This window comes from Dermacentor andersoni, chromosome 3, assembly GCF_023375885.2.
Source record: "Dermacentor andersoni chromosome 3, qqDerAnde1_hic_scaffold, whole genome shotgun sequence".
In the NCBI taxonomy this organism is placed as follows: domain Eukaryota; kingdom Metazoa; phylum Arthropoda; class Arachnida; order Ixodida; family Ixodidae; genus Dermacentor; species Dermacentor andersoni.
In genome coordinates, this window is record NC_092816.1 from 52560276 (window position 1) to 52588253 (window position 27978).

At 47.6% G+C, this 27978-nt stretch overlaps 3 protein-coding genes and 1 non-coding gene across 4 annotated transcripts; 2 read left to right on the top strand and 2 right to left on the bottom strand.

The window, feature by feature from the left end:
* The first annotated feature begins 35 nt into the window (after positions 1 to 35).
* Positions 36 to 3828, top strand: Plekhm1 (Pleckstrin homology and RUN domain containing M1). The gene is made up of 2 exons (XM_050196251.3): positions 36 to 1655; positions 2635 to 3828. Exons 1-2 carry the CDS (start codon positions 261 to 263, stop codon positions 3550 to 3552), a joined length of 2313 nt encoding a protein of 770 aa, XP_050052208.1. The 5' UTR covers positions 36 to 260; the 3' UTR covers positions 3553 to 3828.
* Positions 3829 to 4422: 594 nt separating this feature from the next.
* On the bottom strand, positions 4423 to 16352 carry LOC126548078 (uncharacterized). The gene is made up of 7 exons (XM_050196176.2): positions 16190 to 16352; positions 14023 to 14124; positions 10172 to 10286; positions 9053 to 9125; positions 6788 to 6847; positions 6608 to 6683; positions 4423 to 4970 (listed from the first exon to the last, which is right to left on the bottom strand). Exons 1-7 carry the CDS (start codon positions 16340 to 16342, stop codon positions 4842 to 4844), a joined length of 708 nt encoding a protein of 235 aa, XP_050052133.2. The 5' UTR covers positions 16343 to 16352; the 3' UTR covers positions 4423 to 4841.
* On the top strand, positions 10385 to 10456 carry TRNAD-GUC (transfer RNA aspartic acid (anticodon GUC)). Its single transcript has one exon. It is a non-coding gene; the product is annotated as a tRNA-Asp (tRNA).
* A 2007-nt stretch (positions 16353 to 18359) lies between the features above and the next one.
* Positions 18360 to 27672, bottom strand: LOC129381116 (uncharacterized). Its single transcript, XM_055063669.2, has 3 exons — positions 27565 to 27672; positions 25657 to 25790; positions 18360 to 18946 (listed from the first exon to the last, which is right to left on the bottom strand). The coding sequence occupies exons 1-3, from the start codon at positions 27616 to 27618 to the stop codon at positions 18787 to 18789; spliced, it is 348 nt and encodes a 115-aa protein (XP_054919644.1). The 5' UTR covers positions 27619 to 27672; the 3' UTR covers positions 18360 to 18786.
* Between the last annotated feature and the right edge of the window lie 306 nt (positions 27673 to 27978).

Below are 27978 nucleotides of genomic sequence, written 5' to 3' on the forward strand. Positions count from 1 at the left end.
TAGATGTCTAGTGTGTTTACTTTTTTTAATTATGCACTGAAAGAAAACGAAACATCAATGTTTTTAGAGGGCGCCGCGTGCGCGAAAAAGTTTGGAAGATGGTTGGCCGATAATCAGAGATGGGCGCAGTGTAAATAGAACACGCTCGCGTCCTCGACATGCGGGTTTTGATATTGTTAGGGGACGTTTAAGTAAAACGCTGAACAGCCCTTGCGCTTGGCTTCGCGATCAACAAGTCGGACGTGGGTTTCGGTGTCAAAATGGTCCCGCTCTGGAAAAAGGCGACGTCCCCGACCATCGAGGAAGCGGCGCGGGACATTGTCATCAAGCGTTCGCTGACCAAACAACTCGCTGGCTGCGTGCGCGACTTGCAGCAGGAACTCGTGACCGCTGATCCCGTCGTCACGGGTGGCGAGGCAGTCTCCAGGGTTTGCTTCTGTCTCGAGGCCATCTTCATCCACGGCCTCAAGGACAACATCGTCAAGAAGATGTCGAGCGTGTTCAGCAACAGCTCCACCGAGAAGCTGCCGACGCCCGACTTCTGGCCCGTGGCAATGGTCTACTCGCACAAGGACGTTTTAGCTCAAATCGCCGGTCTCAACCAGATCAGCACAGACATTGGTCGCTGCCGAGCATGGCTGCGCCTCGCGCTGAACGAGTCCCTGCTTGTCAGCTACGTCGAGGCCATGATACAGGACCCGAAGACACTGCGCTGCTACTATCGCCAAACTGCGTACATGGCCGACCGGGAGCAGCCGGACATCGTGAAACAGTTCCTCGAGGGTCTCTCGGGTTACTCGTTTGGGCTACCCGTGAACTGCGCCGCTCTCAACTGCTGGAACACCATGCCGCTGCAGCTGGCCGGCCTGCTCAAGTCGGCCGAACGAATGGAGCCCGTGATGCCCGCGTACGACGTCGCCGACTTCTTCCAGCACGAATCGGGCCAGTCGAGGCGTATGCGCAGCAAGCTGTCCGTGAGCTCGAGCCGCGCGATGACGTCCTCCATCGCGATCCAGGCGAGCGAGCCGCCACCCTCGGAGTCCCAGAAGCAGGCGCACGGCGTCGGCTGCGGCAGCGACAGCGGCGTCGACGTCGCGATGGCGGGCGCCTCGCTACCCGCTGCTGCTGCGGCACCGTGCGCCGGCGCGTCTTCCGCGAGCGAGGCGAATCCCGATGCGCCGCCGGAGCAGACGAAAGTGATCGAAATCAAACCCCCGTCGTCGCCCAAACACGAGGGCACCGTGGCGGCTTCGGCCGGAAGCAGCATCAGCGCGGCACAAGTGCGCGAACTCTTGCGAACCCTGAACCTCGACGCGAACGAAGGCAGCGCGGTGACGGCGGCCGATGTCTCCGGGTCGCCGGCGTCGGTGCCGGACTTCGACGTGCTCGACAAGTTCCCGCACGAGTCGCGGAGGTCCTTCGGGAACGTGCTGGACCCGACTCAGGGCTGGTCTTCTCCGTTCGAGGACGAGTACGAGGACGTGGGCTCGCCAGCTGCGACTGCCGACAAGTCGGACGGCTCGGATGACCTGGAACAGCAGAGCTACGACTCCCTGGTGCTGAGCTACACGCAGAACATCAACCAGCAGGTGTGCGGAACGCCAGAGATGAGGGACCTCATCACGTCGGCCATCAGACCATGCACAGAAAGCCAGGCAAGGTCTACCATTGTCTATAGTTTATTTTTGGAAGGCACTATGTTTTGAGTGTGCCCACTGTGGGGTCCCGTCTCTCGTAAACCCTACACACCATTCACGTGTGCGCAGGGCATATCACTGGCATAGAGCAATGGGCCAGAAATAAATGTCTTGTCTAAAGTCTTCATTGACTTCATGATCTTGAAAAAATCGTTTCCAAGTTTCATTGGGCCTTCATAAATGTTTTTCACTTTAATGTACAGTGCTCACGGATTGAAACGCGACACTGAGAGCTTTTTGAGCGTACACTTACTGCTTCCGGCTGCCAGTGATTGTGGTTCCTGGCGTGCCGCCGACAGCAGTCGTTCAGCAGTGCGCGCCGCCACTTTTTTCGCGACATTCTCTGCTCGGGCACTCTTGTTACGCGTGCCCTTCCGATGCGGCAGATATTGTGTGCAAGTAAGGCACTGTTACGTTCATCGGAATAAAACGAACGTCTGCACGAAGGAATAGCAAACGTTCTTCTTTTTTTCTAGAAGTTTACGTTCTGGAATAAACTGTGCGATTCCGTCATGCGGACGTTCGTTTCATTCAGATGAACATAACGGTGCCATACTTGCACAGCATATGCGCCGCATCGGAAGGCCACGCCTAACAACAGCACGCGAGCAGAAGATATTGCGAAACTGTAGGCACGCCAGGCTTGCAGCGCCCTGCTGGCACTGCGGAGAATCACAGTCCCACTCACTGGCAGCCGGAAGCAGTAACTGTACGCTCAAAACGCTCTCACTCTCGCGGTATACCACAATGCAACACCTTGCTTCCATGAGCGGCGCTGCATGTACCGGCGGCCACATGCTCACAGTGTCGCGTTTCAATCCGTGAGCACTGTATACTTAACATGTAACACCACAGTAAAACATTGCCATCAGTTGGCAATCTTTTTACCGTGACAGTGTGTGTTGATGGTACATACCTTTTTGTATTTACATTTTAGGCTGCACCAGGCAATGCAAATGTAAAGGCTGAGGACCAGCGTTCCAGTGCAGACTCCCTTGATGACCTGGCAGACTTCGAGGTGGTTCCAACAGAGAGGGCCCCTGACGTTCGGACAAACGAGCTACTCTCGTTGATGGGCCACATTCAGCAAGAAAAAGGGCTCGACCAGCAGGGATATGCCTGTCGAGGCTGTAACTGCCCTATTGGCATGATCTACGGCGCAAGCTCAGTGTGCTCTTACGATGGCTACTCGTACTGTCCGGAGTGTAGCGGCAATGAGGCGAATGTGATCCCAGCCCGTATAATTCACAACTGGGACTTCCGCAAGCACCCTGTCAGCCGTGAGGCTAAAGAGCTGCTGAAGAAGTACGAAGCCGAGCCTCTGTTAGACCTGAGGATACTGAACCCTTCGCTGTATGATGCTGTTCCCGAGCTGGCTGCAACGCAGGTTCTTCGCTCGCAGCTGGGTTTCCTGCGGCCTTACCTTCAGACGTGTTCTGAAGCGGCGTCCAGTGCACTTCGGAAGCTCATCTGGCCTAGGGAACACCTGTACGAGCACATTCACCTGTACTCCACCTTTGACCTCCTACAGGTGCCGTCGGGTACTCTGCAGCGGACTCTAGAGAAGGCGATCAAATTTGCCCGCGGCCACGTTCTAGACTGCAACCTGTGTGCGGCAAAGGGCTTCATTTGTGAAATCTGCCGGGACCCTGCTGTCATTTACGCCTTCGATACGGATGCGACCTATCACTGCAGTGCGTGCTTTGCAGTGCACCACCGCACCTGCATCGAAGACAGCGGTCGAGTCTGCCCGAAGTGCGAGCGAAGGCGTCAGCGGAAGGAGCAGGAGCAGGGAATGGTGCTTTGCTCCGGGGCAGACGTGACAGCCGACAGTGCCTCTGTCTTCGCCTCTTGAGCCATGGCACAACAGATCTTCGGACAGTAGTGGCAAGGCCATTTTTACTTGTGCCGAACAAGGGCTTAAGTGAGCTGCAGACAAAGAGCTTTTAAACTTTAATGGTTTTGATCAATTTCTGACAAAGAGGGAGAAAGCCGTCGATATAGGCAGCAGCTTTACTGAACTGCTGAGCTATCTTAGCGCTTCTCAATGCAAATGACAAAAATTTTTTAACATGGCTTTTTATTTCGCACTGGTGCCTGCATGAATAAATGCATGCATCTGACAAATGTATAGAGTGTAAAAATCTCGTAACATATTTTTATCTAATGGGTGCCATCATTCTCAGTGCAGCATGTTGACTTGCAAGATGCTTAACATGTGCAATGTGTAAAATATGAGAACAAAGGAAATATGCTTTAGTACATTGGATTTTTGTACTGTGCACTCCATTGTGCTGTCTCTTATTGCTTTTGTATTGCAAAGTGACAATGCTCCACACAGCTGGATATTGACATGCTTTCTCGAGATCTTATTTGGAGGCAGCTTTTTCTTTTGTTTGTATGGTGCCTGCGTAAACCTAAACCTTTCCGCTGATGCCAGTCAGCAGTATTTGTGTGTGTGTGTCCTTCTTGTTTAGTGTGTTTTCATTCCGACACACTGCGTAGATCTACAGATATGTATCCTGTACAGTGTTGGTCCGCTATTGATAAGGCTCTTTACTCGCCTAGGCAGTAGTGGCTTATCTGGTGCGATAGCGTTCTCCAAGCGGTGTGCTTGTTTATAGGACATGACTGCCCTGGGTTGATAAGGCAGGTACCCTGTTAACTGCTAAATGCGCACATGCCGACTCTGGCCTTTGGAACATACGTCATATGCAAGACAACATTGTTTTTTGAGGCCTTAAAATCGTTATTAAATGATAGCTGAGCATTCTGGAGCTTCAATTGAATAACAGGAGTCGTTAGTAGAGTGGTGCTGTGGTATACATGACGGAATAACAGAGTTTGCATAACAAACCAATGTTTTAAGTAGAGCTTTCAGCAAGAGTGTGCTTGGAAAACATAGCTTGTTGCACATATTCTTGTTAAACCTATACATTGTCTGCTCCCCCCCCCCAACTCCACAACGTCAAGCCTGTTGTGCATGCAAACATTTTTTTAATCACTTTTATACACTCGGCACCACAAGAAATCCTTTTAATCTCTGCTTCCTGGAAGTTTGGTGTCTCCAGTGCACCCTCTGTCGGTCTCTTTGTGCGAGTGTGTGTGCCCTCCCATTGCACTCGTCTATACATCAACTTCCATTCACTTGGTTGATAACAAGTGCTGCACAACTCTTTGGTGAAACTTGACGATGGCCGACGAGATGGCCAGTATGGAAAGCCCGAGCCACATGCCAATGTGGCCTTCAACATAGGTGATGAGGCCTGGGATCTAGTCAGATAGAAAATACGCGTCATGAGTTTCACTGATTCCACTTTTGAAATAGTTCACTTTGTTGCATCCAGCATCGACATTCATGTATGCAGAGTTTCTAAAGTGTCACCCAGAGGGGAACATGCTAGTATCTGTGAGGTTTGTAGCAATGGTGCTTCATGTGACGTGGGGTTGATGTGAAGTTTGAGGAAGTATTTGGCTTAATCACTCTATCAGATTAGCCCTTGAGGTGGCTATAGGTGCAAATAGCCCTCTTCGCCAACTAAACTATTGAAACACGGAGCAAAAATGCCTTTTAAGCTGTGCTCTATATGCAAAAATTTATTAAAAGATTCTGCATACAATGTAACACTCTACATTGTTTAGAATATAGCATTTAATTGTGAGATCTGTCTGATAGCACAATAGTGGTTAATAGATATTGCCGTGCGACTGTGAGATAGTAGTGTGGGAGGGTTGAAGTTTTGGCAACAGAAGTTGGGGGAAACAAAAACATGGGATGCCTTGCAACGTGGGATTAAACCCGTAATAGGTCATGCAAGCCGCCAAGGTATCAGTATGAACCTTCCACTCCCCAGTTCTCTCGTGGTGGTTGAACAGTCACAGTGCCTAATAAGATTGTTTGGATCTAGCATCTTGCAAACTACCTGACATTTTTATATCTGGTTTAACCTAAGATCATTTTCAGTTGCCCTTGAGCTTTCATTATGTTCAACTTCTTATATATATATATATATATATATATATATATATATATATATATATATATATATATATATATATATATATATATATATATATATATATATATATATATATATATATATATATGAGAGGTATGATGCAGCAGCAGGATTTTTTTTATTATAAGGAGGCTTTTTACTTATACGTGAGCCATAGACCTTTTTGATATAGTAGTATTCTTGTTGTATGAATGCTTTGTGATAGCGCATATACGAAGCAGTTGCCCAGGATGCTACTTTACTACCATGTACTTCCAATGGAAAAGCCAAGCAGGCTTTCAAATTGTGTGACAGAGTGAGTTCTATTAAATGTTTCTACCTAAAGATGTGCATTTTCTATGTTGCTTGAATGTAATTTAGCAATAGCTTGTTCCAATTTTGCACTCTTATCATGGTTTTAACTTGATAATGTACAGACCCATTCACTGCTGTGTAGAGCACACGAACAGCCAGCTTCGGTGTTTGCTGTCAACGGCTGGGTGACAGGTACTTTGTTCGATATAGGCATGTACCCAGGAGCATCCATACACACACATACGTGTTATAAGACTGTGCTCGTTGCCTTTTATGAGTGATACTTGATCAACACCTTCATTTTCCCTTAGAGGGCCAGGCCACTCACTCGTTTGCTCTGCACAACAATGAAGGGGTCTGTACCGGAATTTTGGAACAACTCACTGTAGATATATAGAATATGTCCTTGCCTTCTTCCATCTGCTCACATTGGCAATGTTTGCACTTACACTTGCATCTTGTGCCATTCACATGCAAGTTCTATTTCAGTTCATTTGCCGACAAGCCTTTGCCAATTTCTTGCCATGTGGAGGTTGCACAAATAGTGAATGCATCCAAAATAGAGACCAACTTAAGGGTGTGGGGCAGAAACCTCACCTCCATTCTAGGATAGCCACGGACTGTTTTTCGTCTGTCTGAGCCCATCTGAATGACTAATTCAACAGCGTTCAGCCTGTGAAGAAGAAACATTAAAAAAAAAAGATTGTGACTGATGTGAAGGAAACTTGCACTTTCATCAACTCAAAAGACATAATGCCATCATATGCTCACTCTTACCTGCTAGCGTTTTTCTTTATCTTGCCTACCACATTAGAGTAGGTCTTGTACCTTATCTCCCTGTAAAATGCAGGTTAGTGTGTCACTCCAAAATGCATCATTAGAAATTCTTTTACCTGTCAAGATATATACTTAAACAGCTAGTCGCATGCCATGCCATCTTCTGTCGTAACATTTAAAGAACACTCCGCTACAACATTCTGTTTTGTTAAATTTAATTGGGGGAGCTGGTGGTGGGGGTCTCTGTGAATGGGAAGGTCATGCAATGCAAAGGCATTGATCTTAGCTTTGGGTAGTTGCGGTAGTACTTGAAGAGATGCCTGTCCCTACACGGATACCCATTTCTTCTGGTGCTTTTGTGTTTCGTTTTAACGTCCCCTGTCTGCTTTTAAAGGGACTGTAAACAGAAACACTAAACAGGCATAGACCGACGAAATATTCCTTCAACAGTCCTTCTTTAAATATTTGGCAGAAGGTTGATTAGCGAAGGAAACGACGATAAAACGTTTTCTATTTTAAACTTTGTGCTCTGATTACAATGCCATTGTCTTTGAGAAATTGCGAATTTCAACGTAGTTTCGTGCATCTGGGCAGAAAAAAAATCTGAGCTCTCTAAGCTGAGTATGTTTGAAAGGCAATGTAATCTTTGTTTATCAACCACCTGTTAACTACTCCTAAGCGGATGCTATCAGAATTTGTGATGTCGCAGCTGGGGAACTAGTATGGTAGCTTCAAGGTAGCGTCGCCATCGCTCTCTCATTATTAACATTTTTCTGCTTTACCAGCTTCTACTTATGATAAGACGTGGTATCTTTTGCATTCCACAAGTCTAACTAGCGAATCTAGCTTGACATAAATGCACCATTAGTGCCCTTTTAGTGCCCTTAAATCCTCTTCTGTCATTTAGCCAACCTGGGACTCCCATGAATATGTATGAAGGCAGTGCAGCACAGGGATATCCCCTTCAGGCACCAATTCGTTCTGTCCATGGAAAGTTTAGTTTCTTTGCGTTTCTTGCATGTTCAGAATCATGAAGCATGCACAGTTGCAGAACAGATTAAGAGGAAGCTTTAGCTCGTGCCCAACTCTGACGTGGCCTATTCAAATACATGTAAAACTCAAAAACGTTTATTTGAGCTAACCCTTGCACCGATTTTAATGCAATTTGTTGCAGTTGAGAGAGAAAGTTGAATTCTAGTGACTGTTGGAAGCGGAATTTCGATTTAGGGCCTGAATTTTGTTTAAAAGCTGTTCAAATATTAGACAGTTTGAAAAAAAAATAGAAGCATGAAGTTTACAAATTCATAGCTCTGAATCAAGAACAGATATCGCGGTTCTGTAAAAGGCCATTGGACCATTGAAAGCGGACAAATTCGATATGTCATTTTACATCTTACGTGAATTTGTTAACGTTGTTTACAAGGGTTCTGCAAAAGCTGTATTCCCATATTTTTTACATTCATGTGTAACATATCGATTTTGTCCGCTTTAGATGTGCTATTAGAGGCAATTCACAGAATTGTATTATCAATATTCGTTGTTGAGTTACAGAGTTGTAAACTTGATAGTTTCGTTTTCATGAAAAGTTTCGATTTTTGCCAATTTTTAATATAATATTGAGGACCTAACTCAGAAATTTTAAATGCAACAAACCTCGTCAAATCTTGTGCAGTGGTTGCCGAGAAAAACGAATTCTCCTTTTACATGTATTTATATAGGAGCACCCGAGCTAAGCTTCCTCTTCAGAATTTTCAATTAGTAAATTCAGATTGTCAAGTGCACGGAATGTGGGCTCCATGCTATAGCAATACGTGCCGAGCACTCTCTACAGGAGTGTCAGGTACGAGATCTATAGACTAGCTGTTTCATGTCTAGCATACTTGCAGAGACCTAACAAAAAATATGCCTAACGTAAAACAATAAAAAGTTAACATGTCACATGACGACACAGTGGCACCATGAGCAAATGCCCTCTCATGCACACATATTATTCGAAGTTGTACCACAGGCCCAGTCTGAAGTTATTCACGGCGTACGCAACACGTTAACATCTTTTATCTGTCTCTGCTTTTCTCTGTGCTGGGCATAGCTTTAAGTCTGGGTATTTGTGCATTGTTTCAAGAAGCAGATGGCCACGTTGACGGTGCAACCGGCACTACAACGCCGTGCACATATGCGTCATAACACTTTGAACAAGGCGCATTCGCAGCGAACAGAAGACTCGTCACTCGCGTCAAAGGGTGAATGCAGCTGTGCTTATCTTACTGGCAAGGCTGGGTACAGCTCGCAAGGCACTTTGGTCTCCACTGGCCTACCTTCATCAGGTGGGTGCATTGAACTGCAAGAAAGCGTGACGTGTGTCAGTCTCCGAGATTCAGCTCAGCGCGCAGCATCAAAAGAGATAGAGAAAAGACGCATTATTCAACAACTATCTTTTTTCATAAATAGAAAGTAGGAACGACGCAGTAGAAAGGCGTGCATAATCGCAGTTGTTCAAAATTGGAGTTAACGCTTGCTCCAGTGTGCTGTAGACTTTGTTACGGGTGCCGTCACGGCAAACAAGAGCGTATCCGTCAGGAGAGGAAGGGGGGCACACCCGGCAAGCAAAACCATAAAAAATTTTACTGCACAGACTTTCGGCGTGAAAAACTAGTAGGTGTCCGCCGGTGTCCACGCAACGAACGCGCGCTCGCTAGCAGACGACGCACTTGACAACGACAGCAAAATCGAAGGCGTCATGTTGTATAACCCATGCGTCAAATATGTATACGTAGCAAAAATGTGTCAATATGAATTTGCCCTTGAAATAAAACCCCATTATAAGAGCGTACGCGCGCAATCGGCCTCAGCGCCCGCAGCGAAATTACGTTGAACGTGCTGTGAAGTGCGCCTCCGCCCTAATTCACTTCGCTCGCAGCGTCCTCTCAAAAGTTTTCCACGCGCGGGGCCTCAGCGGGAGAGCGTCGTTCGATCGACTCGACCTTAAATTAACTCTATGCACTCGACCATTTTAGTCACAGCCTGCAAAACATAATAGATATACAACACCACGTTTCTTCAGCGCAGAAAACTGCGGGTCGTTCGCTTTGTATGCAATGTGCAGTAGCAAACAGAAATCGAGATTAGCTGCAGTCTAGGAAAAATATCTTGTTAACTGAGTGCATGAAAAAACCCCAACCGCAACATATCCGCGTTGCTAGGCTTTTTATGCGTCAGTGGTAACGGATAGCAATTCATATTCAGCGAAACGCGTTTATGCGACGTGAACGTAAGCACCGCGAAATGCTTACACGGTTGGTAGATCTACCAGCAGCAAAATGCAGCTCGTATGCTAAGTACGCAAAAGGTAAACTTGGAAAGACCGCGCCAAGGCGCGATGTTTACCGTGATCAAAGATGTCGCACAGGTCCCTGTGCCTTTCGTGTCGCAGGCCGTATAGTTTCGAGCTGCAACGGCAGTTTTGCAGCCAGTGTTCCATGAGACAGTTTTCCGAACATTCCTGAAAAAACCGACAATGCACAATGTCACACAATGTCACATTTTACAATTACGGCACAATTGAAATATAATAAGAATATAAAACTGCACCACACGTTCTCCTCGTTAGTATAGTGGTCAGTATCCCCGCCTGTCACGCGGGAGACCGGGGTTCGATTCCCCGACGGGGAGCATTTTTTTTTTCAAATTCTTTTTTAAAAATTATATATACATTGACGTTGTTACGTTTATGCTTTGTTAAGTTTATGCCACGGGGATGAAATTCCTGTATAAGTTATCGCCAATGATCATCAGTCAGAAATAGCTATGTGGAATGCTGCTGCATTACCACGGCACTTTAATTTTTAACCGCGCTTCCAAAAATCATCGCTGAATTCGGTGATAATCGGAAATAACTGCTACAGAAACTTTCTTCTCTCATTGTCGCCTGACGATCGCGATAACTTTCAGGTATACGGCGTCGAAGATGTTGCTTCTCTTGTTCGCAATCGCACATTTCGCGTACCCTTCAACCTTTCTTTAGCAGCGTACTAACGCAGAACAACGACAAGCTTCTTTTACAGCGAAACTGTTAAGGGCTAGTTCTCCCAGGACGGTGTGTTAACAAAAAACTATCATCATCATGATTGGCTCCAGCGTCGTCAAATACGGAACCAATTTTACAGCGAATTACAGCGACGCTGTTAAGGGCTAGTTCATCCCACGATCGTGTCCGTGTGCAGACACAAAACTCCCCACACGTGGGCCGATCCCGAAGATTGTGAAATGCTGGGCCGACTCGCGGCGGAAGTGAAACAGGCGTGAAGCCTTCCCCGTGGGCCGACCACAGAGGTAATTAGGGCCGACCCGCGCGGCGGAGGTGCAGTTCGCCATTAAGGGGCCCAAATACACAGCTTTCGCTGGTCATCCTTCGTCACAGAGTGAAAGGACACTGAGCTTTTTCACGAAGTCTCTCTCTCTCTCTCTCTCGTGAGGTATGTGTTTAGGAGGCATTTTTATTGGCCAGGAAGTGATCACCTGCCGTGAGCATAGTGGATTTAGAGCGATGAGCGGTCCACATGAATGACACCGTCGCGCGGCTTTTGACTCTCTCCTGGCTCTTTCGAGATACCTCTCCTTTTCGAGATTCCGTTTAGGGTCTACGTCCGGACAACGACTTCTACTTGATTAGGGCCCATAGAGGAAACGACGAAGAATTCAAATAGCTGCAAGCTGGAGTTGCAGATTGGCGATCCATGGCCATTTATCGAACCTTCATTAATCGCGACTGCGAGCGCATTAATCGATAGTTGTTACGAATAGAACACGCGCTTTGCTGGCATGGCAGTGTGGCCTGCGCTCTCGGTTAGGTTAGCTTAGGTTCGTTTACACCCTTTCGGGCGTACGCATATTGACCGCAAACAATGATCGTCATCTGCGTTTGCTTCCTTTTCCTTCCTTGAGAACTCCGCGCTCGCTAGTTTCATGTCAATAACATTATGACGCGTGTGAGTCTTGGCCTGCATGGAAGCACCGGCCGCGCATAGTTGGAGAAAAAAAATTCACGCAAGACAGCTGATAATTATTAGGCTGTTTTTAAGGTAGAGGGCCCTTAACGACTAGCGTCTAGTCACCGCGCATGCGCGGAACACAAACGGTATACCTTTGGATTTTGGTTTTCGCCCCGAATCTGCTTTATGCGCGGTCTCAACGTCGCCGCGAGAATCTCAAAAACGCGTCAACGCCCCCTCATTGAAGATAACGAACTCTCAGGTATACTTTTCACCCTGTAAAATATTACGGACTGCATTATTTCATGCTTTACTTTTTTTTCTCTCTCCATCTGGCATTATGTTTTCATTTTCCTTCCGCGTGCAGGAAGGGCGCTATAAACGCGTGACGCTAACGCAAGCCGGGAAACCTATTCTGAAGCACCTTCTCGGGGGGCCAGACCGCCAACGCAAAACAGTCGCTTAAGTTAGGGCAACCTAAGCTCTATACCCTTGATATAAACTTCCCTATTGTTAATTGTGGACGAGATAAGCCCCAACGGGGGCAAACTGGTGACAGACAAACAGACGGGACGGACGAACGAACGGACAGATAGTCTAGAAAGGCGGGGAGGTTAACCGATCGATGTAGTTATGGTTAAGATACCTGCACGGGGGGACGAGGCGAGAACATATATATATATATATATATATTGCCTTCCTCTTAGAGGGAGCGAAAAGTGCAGAGAGAGGAGTGGCAAGGGAAACCTAACCTAACCTAACCCAACCCAACCCAGTCTTGCTTTCTTTTTTTCTTTTCCACGTGTCTCGAAGCGCGCGTGAAAGGGAGGAGAGCGGCGAGGAATATATATATATATATATATATATATATATATATATAGAGAGAGAGAGAGAGGGAGGGAGTACGAAGATATGAACTGCCTCCATGCTTGTTTGGCATGCGACAAACTTATTCCACGCCATATAGCCGTCACGTCGAACGAACGCGCATGTCCCAACCACGCCAAATACGGATCCTCGGCCTTCGTATTCAAAAGGACGGTGGAGGAGCAGCCATCATGCAGGCCTTCTGAAACGAGGTGAACAAGTGATTCACTTGATGAAGCGCTCATCCAACAGATATAAGAGACTCCATTAAGAGGACGTGCTACAAACTAAGGAACGCGTTACTGGTGTCCAGGTTCAGACTTCACGTTCCGTACATCAACCTTAACAAAAAAAGAAAGATAAATCAGCTGGACACGCTCATACGTGAGGCCACCAAATTAGCCCTGGGGGTGCCTATAAACGCAACGCACACAACTGCATGCACTCACAAACACAGGAAGCTGCAACGCATTATAGGGGCCCATATCACCGTGCGCAGAAGACAGCAAGAGATCTGGCTCTTGGAAAAACATCCAGGACAGAGAAATCCGTCACTCGCGGGCTTCGTATCCACGACAACGCAGTCACCAGAACTGTGCTCCACACCGCCGAGAACGGCAGCACTTCTAAACATCGCGTTGATTTCCCAAGCACACGGACCCCAAAGAAACATGCCACGCGTCGCAGCTAAAGAGTGCGTACGATCAGAAGTACATCAAACGAAACCCATGCAAAGCACACTTATAATACCCTTGCCAGCGCCAATAATATGGCCTCAGCAATAGTTGTTGTAGACATCAACAACCCCAACCTCCATGCAGAGTGCATATAGGCCACCAGTGCAAACCCACACGGCCGAACTCACAGCAATCATTTTGAACACACGCCCACACGAGCCACCGACGCAGTTACATTTATGGACTCCAAATGCGCATGCACGATTCTGGAGATCTAGAGGACGAATTCCCAAGAAAAATACAGGAAATGCAAAACAGAATTACGCTTTCTCGTACAGTCAAATTACAATCCGACGCTATCATTTCTATAGGTTGTGGGTAAGTCGTACTTTACGATTTCTTTTCCACGTATTTTAGCTCGAGAAATTGAATTAGTTCAGTAACTTACTTGCGCCACATGGAGGGCCTGGGTATGGCTGGTTCGAAAAATCATTTTGCCGGAACGACGTCCGATGCCGGATGCGGAACGCCGACGCCGGATTTTCTTTTAACGCTGTCGCGTTAAAACCTTAAACCAAGGGCGCGTATTTCGCGATTTAAATGCCCGGGTGCGTATATTGGCCTGCCGAGGCACACTTCTCGGGGGAATGAACGAAGAGCTCGCAAAATGAATCACATCCACACACATGTGCGACGCCCTCACCTCTGACTGCATGATGTAGTGCTTGTAGCCAAGCTTTTTGGAGAGCGTCACGTAGTCGCTGCACATCGTCTCATACGGGTACGGCAGGGAATGGCTGTTGGTCTGAAAGGAATATTTAATCCTCTGCACGATAGATCGACACGCTCCGTTTCCGCCAATCGCGTGCAGGGATCACGGCGATAAGACACTGTTGAATGCAAAGGACTCACTTTGTAACACTGCTCAACAGCAGCAACCGAACAAAGTTTTGTTACTTTCTCACTAAGATGGTCGACTTTCTGCGTAGTGTTATCGAAAATCCAGTGTGTGCGCAAAGTCGTGGTACACTTTTGACCGGTCTCAGGAAAGCAACAAAACAAGATAGAAATGTGATATTTTCACCAAAGAAAAGGAATGCTCTCCAAGTTTCTGTAGTATGATGTACAAGGGTGTGCGCACAAAAGTGATGACGCAGCACCACGAACTTGTGGGGTTATGTGAAGCAACATGTGTGCAGTGAACGTATCAACGACACTAATCATTTAAAACAGAGAATCACAGACGTTATTCGCTCTGTTACACCATGCAGACGTCGTTAACCGTGTGTGGAAAGAACTTGAATATCGTTTGGATGTGTGTAGTGCAACAAATGGAGACCACATCGAACCGCACTGAACAGGTATGAAACTTGGAGAGCTTTCCTTTTATTTGGCGAAGAGTTCGCATTTCTGTCTTGTTTTTTTTTTCTTTATTTCCTGCGACTGGTCAAAACTACACCATGACTTTACGGACGCACTGTATAATGCATAGCACATTTAAAGTATACACGACGTATATCTTGTAGTGCCCTTACTTGGCTTTTTTTCATTCATATTACCCTCTGACTTGTAACGTTGTTAATATCTACTACTTGTGCTAGATACGTTGCAGCTGCTGTATATCTTGTAGTGCCCTTACTTGGCCTTTTGCATTCATATTACCATCTGACTTGTAATGTTGTTGCTATCTACTACTTGTGCTAGATACGTTGCAGCTGCTGCTGTACCAGAATACTTTTAGCACATTGTACCCATATATAGCATGAGCGAATAAGTGAGCAAAGCGATGCCAATAGCTGTTGCCGAAACCTTTTTAGCCATTCTGCCAAGCGGCTGCCACCACAAAAACCATTTTTGTGCTCTGTTTGACAGCACGCGGTGTGGCAATGGATGTAAAAGCGTGTACAAATGAATGATGTGCGCTAAATTGAGCCGACGACACTGATCCGGAGGAACGCACCTGCGGCTATAGGCATGCGTGCATTCGAACCACTGAGCTCCCGGTTGTTCGACGCCTGCTGTGGTTTATTACAGTAGGCACACCTATTATTGTTCGTATATTAGGCGCTTAACTATTAAGTTCATAGTAAATAACCAGTGAAACTAAGAGACGCGCTTATACATCGCCCCTTCCTTCTGCGTTGTCTATTTTCGCGCTAAATCATACTCCCTTATTGCGAAACTCCTTATAGCGAAACAGATCTAGTACATGCACATATAAATATTTCAACACTTTTGTGGGTGTATAATAGGCGCTTAGTTTTCCTCATGGACAGCTAACACCCTTGCACCTAAAGGGTAAGATCGAATCAAATTTTCTTGTTTGGCGACTATTAGAGTGATGAAGCTGCGAGCGACGACACTAGAATTGCATGAAATAAACTTAAACAGCCATCGCATTGTCATTCTCACCGTACCATGCTGGTCAGAAGTAATACGCAGTTTTCAACTACGCCTTCTCTGAACGCGGGTTTCAGTTTGGGCTCGTTGTTCTGTTCAGTAAACTTTTTATAGCCTTAAAGGTTCAATGGTGTTAGTCATGGGCCAACCATTGAAGGTGCAACTATTCTTGGAATGTACCCTTACGTCCCTATTCCATACAGCATCAGTCATTGTGCCAAGCAATATGATCGCAGTCCACGCTCAGGAATATATTAGCGGCCAGAGGCAGTGTGACGTTAAGCACTGTAAAATAATTTGGACCCTGAAAAGTGAATGAGGGTGTAAATCCGTATATGACTCACACCCTTACACCCTTTTCACACGCTTACACCGGGGTGTGAGTTGTGTGTAAGGGTGCGGGTTGTGAATCGATTTACGTCCCCATGCATTCACTATGAAGGGTGTAAATTCTTTTGCAGTGTGGGCACCTGGTAGGTGGCGATCTTGTATTTGTAGCCAGCTCGGAACTTCATGGTGCTTCGCTCGCCGTTCCCGATCACGTGTTGCTGGTGGAAGTGTCCCATGAGGAAGACCGTCTCGTTGTGGGCACGTTCGCTGCGCGCACTCACCGACGCCAGCATCTCTGTGGTCGCAAATCAATCGATCGATCAGAAAGACTTGCGGTGCACCTACTGCGGTAAGGTAATATATAAACAAAAATTCACCGACGATTTCGATACTCCCTAATCCGAAATGTGAGCGCAGCTCTACACGCGTTTTCGTTTCACGATATATAGTGGCTGGTGCGGACGATCTGTCTCGCGCGACACATTGCAAACGGAGCGAAGCGTGTCGCGACTGCCTCGCTAATCTGGAGATCGCGACAGGCAGTGCGTGGGTGGCGTGTGGGCGCGATTCACAGCAGCCGCCGCACACAGATCTCCGCTCATGCAGCGCTTTGTTTTCGTATCGGTGGCGTCATCGGTGAAAAGACGACGCGCGCTACTCTGGCGCCATCTACTCTGATGCCGGGATCTATCTATCTATCTATCTATCTATCTATCTATCTATCTATCTATCTATCTATCTATCTATCTATCTATCTATCTATCTATCTATCTATCTATCTATCTATCTATCTATCTATCTATCTATCTAGGATGCGGGACCGGTAAGTACCGCTGATAGAAGAAACTGTCTGACGCCGACGTGAAGCGTTGGGTATGTGCCACGCGGTCTGCGGTGGTCTTCAACGAACCTCTTTGATGCAAACTTGGGTCACTGGGTTTGTGCCAGTAGGTAAGAGCCGCTCTTCAATGAAAGCTTTGATGCCTGCTTGGGTAAATAGGTATGTGTCACTGGGAACGTGCCACCTCTACAACGGCGAAAAAGAGCCCCTAAATTTCTCTGATGCCGAGCAAAGTCGAACCCGTCACATGGTTTCCTCAACGATCACAATCAGACGCGTTAGCAGGCTGCGTCACAAATGCACGGGGTGCGTGCCGCTTTTCAATGAACGCCTTTGACGCCAATCTTTTAGCGAGCTGCGCGCCATGAACGCATTGAGTATGTGCCGCATTTCAATGACCCTCTCGACAACCTCGGTCACTTAGTGTGGGCCACTGATTGTGCGGCAAGCGAGGAAACAATTCTAAGAAAACAGTTCTTTCTGTGGCATTGCGTCTTTTTTTCCCGTGCCGTGTCAGTTTGGCGCTACCCCCAATACCATGCATTTTAAGCGTTCGAAGTTCCTCGCGCGCCACGTTTCTCGGTTCGGAGGCCACGCACGGGCTTCTCGGCGACGCCACTAGATGGCGCAGCGTGTCGAGAAAGAAGCGCGAGAGAGGAGCCTGGTTGCCGCATGACGCGTTTCTCAACGTTCGCACGAAAAGTGCGCCATGCATTTCAGATGCCAGCTGAGGCAACGTTACTAGTAACGTTGAGCTGAGGCTCTCGTAATACTAATAAAAATGACAAAACAAACAGTTTTTGAGGCGGCTGCAGTCTAAACCTCGCACCGCATTCCACGTCGATTCGAGCAAACGTTATGTCGGCTGTGAAAAGGTCACTGCAGTGTTGCAGCCAATGAGAGACGAGTCGCAATCTGCAAGTCTATTACGAAAAAAGGAAAAGCTTTACAAATTGTTTTCTTTTGCCTCCAAAGACGTCCGCGCGGCGATTTCGGGCCCTGAGCGTCACATGGTCCGAGACACGTTCTCTGGCGCTTACATAAGGACGTACATACGCCTGTTGCCCTCATATACTTTCTGATGTTCTGCAGATCACTCCCTGAGGGTGAGAAACAATTACAAAAAGGATGCCTACTTAAAGGTAGGCCCTCAGGAGGGTGCCAGATATCTACCGATATAAGAAAATCTAACGTGAATGATTCATTTATTTGTACGACATACACCGGAATCGTGACCGACAATATACAAAATGTTGGCTACGCGATGGGAGCTTTATGTTTCAGAGTTCTCATTGCACATGTATGAGCATCCTCTCGGTCAGACAAATGTGTTTCGATGTCGTGCATCGACAACCATGCATTGAGGTCGATCACTGAAATCTACACCGGTGGAAATGCTGCACAGGGAGGCCGCCAAGAATGTCCCAACGTCCCAACAAAGGTCCCAGCAGAACTGTTTGATGTATGCGCCCTGCTTCCATATTTACACGGGTGAGTGAGTGACCACACATTTACAGTGACTGACGCAACATTTTGCCACCGTCCAAACGAGTTACCTATGAGGCGTCAACTGCTAAATTAATCCGGAGTCCTCCACTACGGCGTGCCTCGTAATACCCTCCTCCTCCGCTTTCCGTGTCATGTTCCCGCTGCACGCACCTCCTTTCTTTCCCTTCCCCCTTGTGCAGTGCGGTTGAGGTGTCCTCTATTGAGAGACAGTTACCGCGCTGCACTTAGCCCCGGCGTTCACCCCCCAATCAAGACTATCTCTCTCTCTCTCTCTCCTTCGCTTTCCTGTTCGCGCTTCCTTCGCTATCGCCGTCTTTCGTCTACCGCTGCGCTCCGCTTTCGCTCGGTTACAAGGGACAACGCCTACGCACGTCCTAAGAGCTGCGCTCAAAAAAAAGAAAACAATAGACGAAGAGCCGTCGAGGGATACTTGCTGTACTTCCAAGGCGTTGGGCAGTTCCAGTAAGGGTGCTGTCCGGTGCGGTTCCTGGCCAGGTCGAAAGTGTGGCACACGGTCTCGAAGGCTAGCGTGTACGAGGGTTGCCACCTGTCGGGTCGAGAGAAGGGACCGAGACGTGTCGGTTACTGCTCGCACAAAAAAAAAAGAAAGCTTTTTTTTTATTTTTTTGCAGCTTGATCACATAATGAAACGACCAGGTCACAGTTTCACAACCTCTATGCTCTGCAAAAAACTTGCGCGATATTCATATGCACCTCAACGGAACGTAAACACAAAGAAGACTCAATATAAACACAACAGCATATATATAACAACTTTTGTTGAGGCATATGCCGTTCATTATTTATTTTTCCCCACAGACAGTTTATTTTCTCGTCAATTAAAGCTTCGTCAACTTAAAGAAAAAAAGAAGAAGAAAGAAAACGTGCGTGCAAGTTGCGACAGTGCTTGTCCGCGCACATCAGAGCTAGTGTTCGTTGCGGCTAATTCAATGAAATTCAAGTGAGCCCTTTAATGGCTCACTTTGGGTGTTTATGTGGCTATACAACTGACATAAATGAACACTACGGAGAAGGAGCACACCAGATGATGCAAGTGTCTTCGCGTAAAAAGCTTCGTGGAAAAGATTGTTGCTATTACAGAAATTGGGGCTTCAGTGTAGCGACTCAGAAGCTCCGCGAAACGTTTTTAATCCTTTCCGCGCCACTGACATTCCAGTACGTTTCCGCGTTTCTGTGCCGTCATATTCCATTTTACATTCCTTTGCCAGTTAGGAATGCCACGAAAGCATTTGTCATTATACTCGTGTCAGTTTTTAAAATGTCTGTACAACCATGAAATAAACCGTCGTGTTCATTTTATAATACCCGAAAAAAATAATAACGACGCTTAACGGGTTAAGCAACGAGATACAATTCATTCGTGCAGTAATGCTTGTAAGACTTGTCATGTTTATTCAGAACGCCGTTTATTCTTATAGCCATCAATTTACGTGTAAAGCATACGAATAACAAGGCGTTAGGCCTTGCTGGCTAATTCCGCATCTTAAAGGAATCAAACAAGCCTTCAAAAAGCGCCATGACATTCGTAACATGCATCCCGGGAGAAGGAGAGAGAGAGAGAGAGAGAGAGAGAGAGAGATTTAGTGATACTAAATGCAGAGAGGTTGGTCTGAGGTACATTCCTCTAGCCAGCTACTCACACATCCAGAGAGAAACAGAGGGAAAGTCGCAGTTTTCGTCGAAAGGCGAAGTATTGATAGTGATAGAAAAGTATGAGAAAACTACACGAACTAAGTATTATAGTCGTTATTGCACTAGACATGCGCTTACTAATTCAATTATAACAAAAATTTTGTGCCACACCCGCGCAAGCAAACATGAACAGATCTCGCTCGACGACCGCGAGCCCTTGCTGTCACATCGATGGCGTGGGGAAGAGCGCAGTCACAGAGGAGGCGAACGCTTCGTGCTGTCTCTCGCTTCAGCACGTCTCCGAAACTTGAGATTACGTGACCTCCAACACTAGGCGGACAGGAAATCGGTGCACGCGATATCACCAGCCATCTCGGCTCGCCCACAGCTTTGCACCTACCGCAGATTACCTCCATGATAGGGGGCGCGGACAGCGTATGCGCTCTAAAACCCCTTAAACTTCGTAAAGTAGTGCCACGCTTTGAAGAATGCCGCCTCCTCCTCGCGCGCTCTGGCCGAGGCCGACGCCGCGTTGCTACTGGCCTAATAGCATCACGTGGGCGCTCGCGCCGTGCATCAGAGCCATTTTTGCTCGAGAAGCGTCTATGGAGTGGCGAGAAGCTCATGTTAGCGCCGTTGCTACGCTCGAACAGTGTAGGCAGCGCCACGGTCGAAGAGGGAGCGTGAAAGAGCAGAAACGAGGAGGAGTGCAGGCGGAGGAGGAGTGTCGCTACTTTTCGAAGTTTAAGGAGTTTTAATGCGCTCAGGTTCGCGGACAGCCAGCAGGCCAGGGCCGGGCTACAGAGGAGGAGAGGCGTGCCCGTCTGCCCCTCCCAGCGCGCGCTCGATCACGTGACCTCCAACACAGGCCGCACAAGACGGCGCGTATCAAGCCACCATCCCTCTCGGCTCACGCTCGCACGCTTTCCCTCGTACCCACCGGACTAAATTGCGGAGTGGTAATTCCTGAATTGGAATGATTCCGGAACCATTCCGCATTTTCAAACACCTGAAATGGATGGGAATGGAATGACGACACCATGCAGTCTGGCAATGGAATGGAGACCCGAGATTCCGGAATGGGGTTGGAATGAAATGGGCACATAGTCGCGAAGCGCTAGATGCTTATTTTAAGCGAGACTACAAAATCGGTAAATTTACGAATTAGACTAACTAGACTTGTCCAATTTATTCCATTTATCAATTTTACTCAGTATGGTTCTTTCACTACCGACCTACAGGTGACTACTTCTGCGCGGCAATTATGAGCAACACGGTATTCTACACATTTTAAGCATCTCATGATCCTGAAACCTTTCTTCGTTACAACGTTCAAGTGCATTTAAAGACAGAAACTTTTAGTTAAGAGTTGACTGCTTAGCTTTAGTTAAGGAGTTAAGTCTCTAGTTCTAGTGCACCCCTGAACGTTAAGAAGTTCAGTTGACAAGCATTATTCGATTTAGAAAGAGCACGCTTGACCAAAGACAAAGTGATACTGGCCAAAAACTACCACGCCACAAACAGTTGCACCCCGCACGAGTCCGCGGTGATTCTGAAAGCACGCCATGTATATTTTTATTGCGATAGCAAATACATGGACACTCCAGGCGCACTTTTGCCGTCGTCGTTGCCATCGCCGTGATGTTCCACATAAAGCCCAAGGGCCATAACACCGTCGCCGCGTGCCGTGTGTTGTATGTGCCAGTGAAAGCATGCGAGGGTGAGCCGACGATGGCCGCTCAATCTTGCGCGCGCAAGGGAGGAAAGCGGGGAGGAAGCGCGCCGTCCTCCGTCGCGCGCACGGCACCTGGGCAAAGGAAGGGAGCGGGGAGGGGGCGTTGTACTGCGGCAGCAACTGTGCATGGCGCAGCTACGTGCTGTCACGCGCGCTTTAGTTTGAAAGCAGTATGCTCTGAGGGCACAAGTCTAGGTGGCCCGACGGCTTGTAGCTTTGCTGTGTTCTCGCAGCTCAGTTTGCATTGAAGGGATAGACAGCACGAAGGTCGCTTCGCTCGCTGCTGCTGCCGCGCTTCTTCACGCCAACGTTTTGACTGCGAGTGTCTGCGGTCACCGAGTGGGATGTGTTCATGTTTGCCTGTGTGCGCTGACACCATGCTTGTAAATTTAGTAAGTATGCGAATGTTTACAAGATTATACGGCCGATAAAACTACTATACTTACTTCGTAGTTGTGTACTAATTTACTATCGCAATCGATGCTTCGCCTTTCGGGCGAAACTGCGACTTTATATTTTCCACACTGTTGAGTTGCCTGAGGGTGTGATCACAGGCGGTCAGAAGGTGTGCTGGAAAAGTGTGACCCTGATCGTGCCAGTAAATGTGAAACAAGAAAAGCAGCAGACTTCGGCGATTCCGTGAGCTTTGCGCTCATTCACTGCGACAACAGCATTTACCTTGAAGACCGCCATCTTAATTTTGCTTGCCTGCTGATTAATAATTAGGAGATTACAGGCAATAAAAAAAACGCCCTGATGAACTAACATGCCACATGGCGTGTTTGTTCTTGTGCGAAAAAAGATAGCACGTAACATTATTTGCTACGTTGTTGTTTTTTGTCGCTAGGCGCGCAAGCACGAGTAGTCAGCAATTATAGAGAAATAGTTTCATTTACTAGAGTCGTAAGAATGAAATGGTTCAGCTCAGCCACTCCAGGAGTGGGAATGGTCCAACTCTCCACATTCCGAGGAGTTGAAAGGAGTGGAATTAACTGGGATCTCCACTCTCCGGAATGGAGTGGGAATCGAATGGAGGGCACCACTCCGCAACTGTGGCACCCACAGCGCTTGGCCTATACAGGGTGTTTCACTTAACATGAGCCAAGGATCTTAAAAAAGTGGTTAACCGCAAGTGAATGAACCCAGCGACATATGGTTTGCCGTCATGTGGCGCTCCTTAGGATATATTTTATATCGCGCTTAATTAGTTAGTTAACTAAGATCAATTTTGCAAAAAAAATAATAATATTCACTTTATATAGGGTCAAGCGCTTTCGTTGCGTTGTAGAGGGCATTCCAAAACGACCGATCTAATTTTTTGTGGCATCATATATGCTGTGTGGTAATGTTTTCCGGCGTTTAAAGAAAGACTGCGAAATATGAAATAAAGCCACGTGACTGCGTTCATGCGCTGCCGTATTCGCTCTCAACCGCGCTTCGTGTGAAATAACCGTGCGCCCGGACCGTGGAGAAGTGAGTGGCCGCGGCTCTATGCATCGGCTTCACAGTGGGTCAGCATCTTTGACGGTGGCATACGGAAAGGAAACACCGTCGTCCCCGATAAGCGATAGGCTCGACGCACGGTTGAGGGCGTTGCAATACGATAACGCACGAGCGACGTCACGTGATTTTATTTCATATTTGGCGGGCTTTCCTTAAACGTAAAAAAAATTACCGACGATTACGTTATTTCCTAATGCGAAATTTGAGCGCAGCAAATAAGCTGTTTCACCTTTTCGATAGATTGAGGCAAAGAAATCGAGCAACACATGTATGCGCTATCACAGAATTTTTTTTTTATTTTTCACACGTATTCCTTTAACAAAGACTCCACTAACAGTTCTTGACAGTCATGAAGGAAGCTTTGTGGTCGGAGAAATAGACTGATATATGTTCGACTTGGTACACCAATGCTTGATTCTCAAAGACGAGATCTATACAAGTGCCTCGCGAGGTTGTCACAGCCGTGGGACGCGTTACGAGCGAGAGGAACGGGATGTTCTCCCGCATAAGTGTTAGGAAATTGCTGTTTGTCTTTATGTCAACATTAAAGTCCCCCACTACTAACATCGGTGTGGATCGATGGACGGTTAATGCGAGTTGCAGGAAGTGCACGACGTCTTTCGTGAGTGCGGTAGGGGCGAAGTAGGCAGCTACTACCAGCAAGCCGTTGGGCAACTTTGCGGCGCACAGTTCGCCAACTTCATGTGACGTGCCAAACATTTCGACTGGTATTGCAGAGAGACCTGTGCGCAAGTAGATAGGACTTCCATCGGTCGTCTCGCTCATGGCTCAGAAAGAACTGGCAGATAATTTCGCAGTGGCGAACGGCAGCGGCAATTTCGGCTCGGGCGGTGCACATATACAGATCCGCCGCCACCGATCTGGCTCTCTGATTGCCACCGCACAGGGCGAACGGCAGCGGCAATTTCGGCTCGGGCGGTGCACATATACAGATCCGCCGCCACCGATCTGGCTCTCTGATTGCCACCGCACAGGGGTTGCATTGGAGGAGGAGTGAAGAAAGGAATTAAGTTCGAGCCGGCGCTTTGACAACCGGAGACTCGCAGGAAGAGGGGGGAGGGGGGCGGCGTGTACACCCAGCGGCAAACGATGGGGGCAGAAGCGCGCGCAGCAAGCGGACAACACGATAAAGGGAGGAGGGAAGAAATAGCAGCGACTGACTGATGCCGCTGACGCCGATAGTGAGTCAACCCCAGCTGCGGAGTTGGTTTCAGGGACAACGCCACCGATGCCGACACAAACAATATGATACCCTCGCTTCCGCAGCGCTAAGAACCAGGTCTAGCCGTGGGAAGGTGGTCACGTATTCGTCGACGTGCCGGGGCCTACGTGAAATAACCGGCGCGTCGGCAACTGAAGAGCACCCTATCCGCCACACAAGAACAGGGGGGGGGGGGACCCTTTCCTCCTCTTTCTGCATGGCGGCGACGGTGTTCTATGCAGTCACGTTATCTTGACTCTCTAGCGGCGTCAGCGGCATCCAGCGGTATCAGTCGGTCGCTGCTAGCGCTGGGGGGATGAAAGGGGGGCGGAGCTGGTTACGAGGCCGACGACAACGCCGACGACGACGCGAAACCCAGGAACGGACGCCAAAGAGCTGCGCTCTAAAAAAAATCACCACGCAGCGTGAACATACGTTGCCACAAAAAATTGAATCGGTTGTTTCGGAATGCCCTCTACAACGCCACGAATCGCACTTGACTCTCCCTCACAACAGACGTGGGAGGAGCTGCTCAGAACGCCGGATGAAAAACGACAAAAAGCCCTCGTTGCCTGGGCCGAAAGGGTCGCTCCTCGTGAGGGGCCATCCTAGGACTCGGGCCTGCCAGATAACTGAGCAGAATCTCAATAAAGTTGTTACCACCACTCTATAGTCAATAATAAATGTTTTGCATAATTGATCGTAGTTAATTAACTAAATAAGCGCAATATAAGAAATGCCCTAAGGAGCACCACATGACTGCAAACAATATGTCATTGACTTCATTCGGCTAACGACCTTATTGTTTAAATCATTGGTTCATGTTGCGTGAAATACCCTGTATACATAAAACATATCGCGATGGCAACGGTGAAAATTCTGCCGGTGTGCTCCTAACTGCCATAGCAATAAAAATCGGGAATCCAGGAGAACGTCCAGGTCCTCCTGTAAGTGGGATAGGGGAGGAACAAGGAGGAGGGGGAGGAGGAAAGGGGTGGACTTAGGAGCCCGGGAAATCATTTCGCGAGGCTGAGTCAATCAACGAGTCGAAGCGTCCCGGGAGCTTTTTGAGGAGCGGGCTGGACAACGGTAAGCTTTTACGGGCGCCTCAGTCGTCTGGTGTCATGGCGTGCGGGGAACTCACAATTCGGTGCAGTCGAAGTCTTCGCACGCGGCGTCGCCCGAGACGAACTTGCAGTCGAAGACGACGTCCTTGCGAGGGTACGAGTACTCGATCAGCTTCACCGTCACCGTCAGATACGCGCCCACGATGCGTTGCTGCGGCAGGAGAGAGAGAGAGAGCAGGCAATGATGCGTACAGTCGTCATCAATGTGAAAGGGAACAGCGAATTTTTCTAAAACGAAGACAAATCGGTGTGCACGGGTTAAAATCTAGGAATTCAAGCAGAACTTTTTGTTTGGCGCCTTTGTACTTCCGTAAAACCTAGGAACTTGATCATCATCATCATCATCATCATCATCATCATCATCATCCTGGCTACGCCCACTGCAGGGCAAAGGCCTCTCCCATACTTCTCCAACTACCCCAGTCATGTACTAATTGTGGCCATGTTGTCCCTGCAAACTTCTTAATCTTATCCGCCCACCTAACTTTCTGCCGCCCTCTGCTACGCTTTCCTTCCCTTGGAATTCATTCCGTAACTCTTAATGACCATCGGTTATCTTCCCTCCTCATTACGTGTCCTGCCCATGCCCATTTCTTTTTCTTGATTTCAACTAAGATATCATTAACTCGCGTTTGTTCCCTCACCCAATCTGCTCTTTTCTTATCCCTTACGCGCTGTCGCTAGGCCGTATCCTGAGAGCGATCTGTGTCGGGGAAAGAGTCTAGGTGCGTCGGCGCGGCTCGTAGCTTTCTCCATGCTGTGTGTTCTCGGCGCTAGTACACTTTTCGTCGAACCGATAGACAGTACGAATGTCCCTTCGCTCGCTGCTGCTGCCGCGTTTCATCACGTGAGCGTTTTGACAGCGAATTTCCGCGGTCATTGGGTCAAATGTGTTCATGTCTGTCTGTGCACTCGTGAAGCCATGCTTATTAATTTAGTTAGTAAGCGAATGTTTACAAGAATATACGGTCGATAAAACTACAATACTTATTTCGAATAGCTGTACTCTAATTTGCTATGGCAATCGATGTTTCGCCTTTAGGGCGAAACTGCGACTCTTTCTGTTCAGTTTTATCGGCCTAACAGATTGATTTAGCCTTTTCAAGCATTGTGGTCGCGGGGTGCAGCACACACTTATGCCCTCCCTTTCTTTTTTTTTTTTTTAAGGACTTCTTGACTGCACATTTCTTTGACTGACATAACTTTTGTGTCCAGAAGAAACCACACGCCCGAACTTCCTTGCCTGTAAAGCGTACTTCCTTTAGCGTAAGTAAATGCTGCAGTGAAGTCTGTATTAGGAAGCACGCATTTCTGTTCGAAGCAGGGAAATGTAAAGAGTAACAGGAGGGCCTCTATGAATTTCGTTTCTTTCCAAGCACCTCATAGTTTAGGAAGGTTTACCCCACGTGCTATGTGTATCCGTTAACCGTTCGTGAAAAAAATTAACATATTTAGACAGTTGGTAGAATTGCCGTTTCACAGAACAGTAACACCTTGCAAGGATGGCGCAATGTGTCATGCGCATTCTAATGTGGAAATTATCGGAGAAGCTTCGGTCCGCGTCGATGAAGGATCGATACCATGCAAAACCTACACTCGCTGCTTGCAGTACACACAGCTGGGTCTCGCGAGAACTGCTATTGCCTGCGCTCTGAAACCCTATTCCAGAAGTATGCTAAGCTCAAACCCACGGAAGGACATTAACTTATCTCTGCAAAAATTGGCTCGTCGTTCGAAGCATTCGGTTTACGCGGATTGCACGTGTCGGCGACTGCGTGCATATATCATGCGATAGCGTCGTGATGAGTCCGATGGCAAAATTAATGGCGGTGTGTGGTTGTTTACTGCAGTCGTGCGTAAACCAGCTATATAGGAGATACACGGGCTATGGTGCTATGACTTAGCGATGAGGAAGTGCGCCTCACCGAGTCGTTGTCGCTGCAGTCCATGAAGCTGTGCTCACCGCAGAGTCGCGTCATGTTGTAACTGAAAAAAAAAGTAAAGGAAACAGAAGCGCGAGAACATGGACTCAGTTAAAGGGTCCGGCTAAGAAATGTGGTTTCTTTTCTCTCTTTTTGTTTTCACAGCATTAGAAAAAAAAAACATCGTAACTTTTTCTTTCTTTCATTTTTTCGTGCGAGATATCGCGTCAAGCGACGTTTGGCCAAGTGCGCGAAGTGTTACTTTTTCGGGTGCCTTTCCATGTAAACGTTCTCGCGAAATTCATCAAGCACTAGTTTTTATGCGGAAACGCCGGTGTACTTGTGTGTTTGGCATCGTGTTATAAGAGAAACATGCGGCGCAGAACGTCTTTTGAATGTACCGTCGCACCAAGTTGT

What these genes read in the sequence shown, in the direction of transcription:
- Plekhm1 (XM_050196251.3), top strand. Translation starts at nt 261, where the DNA reads ATGGTCCCGCTCTGGAAAAAGGCGACGTCCCCGACCATCGAGGAAGCG. An exon ending in GACCATGCACAGAAAGCCAG is followed by an intron (nt 1,656 to 2,634) that starts GCAAGGTCTACC and finishes TTTACATTTTAG; the next exon opens with GCTGCACCAGGCAATGCAAA.
- LOC126548078 (XM_050196176.2), bottom strand. Translation starts at nt 16,342, where the DNA reads ATGCTGGCGTCGGTGAGTGCGCGCAGCGAACGTGCCCACAACGAGACG. An exon ending in ACAAGATCGCCACCTACCAG is followed by an intron (nt 14,125 to 16,189) that starts GTGCCCACACTG and finishes TATTCCTTTCAG; the next exon opens with ACCAACAGCCATTCCCTGCC. An exon ending in GTGCGACATCTTTGATCACG is followed by an intron (nt 9,126 to 10,171) that starts GTAAACATCGCG and finishes GCTTTCTTGCAG; the next exon opens with TTCAATGCACCCACCTGATG.
- LOC129381116 (XM_055063669.2), bottom strand. Translation starts at nt 27,618, where the DNA reads ATGACGCGACTCTGCGGTGAGCACAGCTTCATGGACTGCAGCGACAAC. An exon ending in ACTGCAGCGACAACGACTCG is followed by an intron (nt 25,791 to 27,564) that starts GTGAGGCGCACT and finishes CTCCTGCCGCAG; the next exon opens with CAACGCATCGTGGGCGCGTA. An exon ending in GACTTCGACTGCACCGAATT is followed by an intron (nt 18,947 to 25,656) that starts GTGAGTTCCCCG and finishes TCGACCCGACAG; the next exon opens with GTGGCAACCCTCGTACACGC.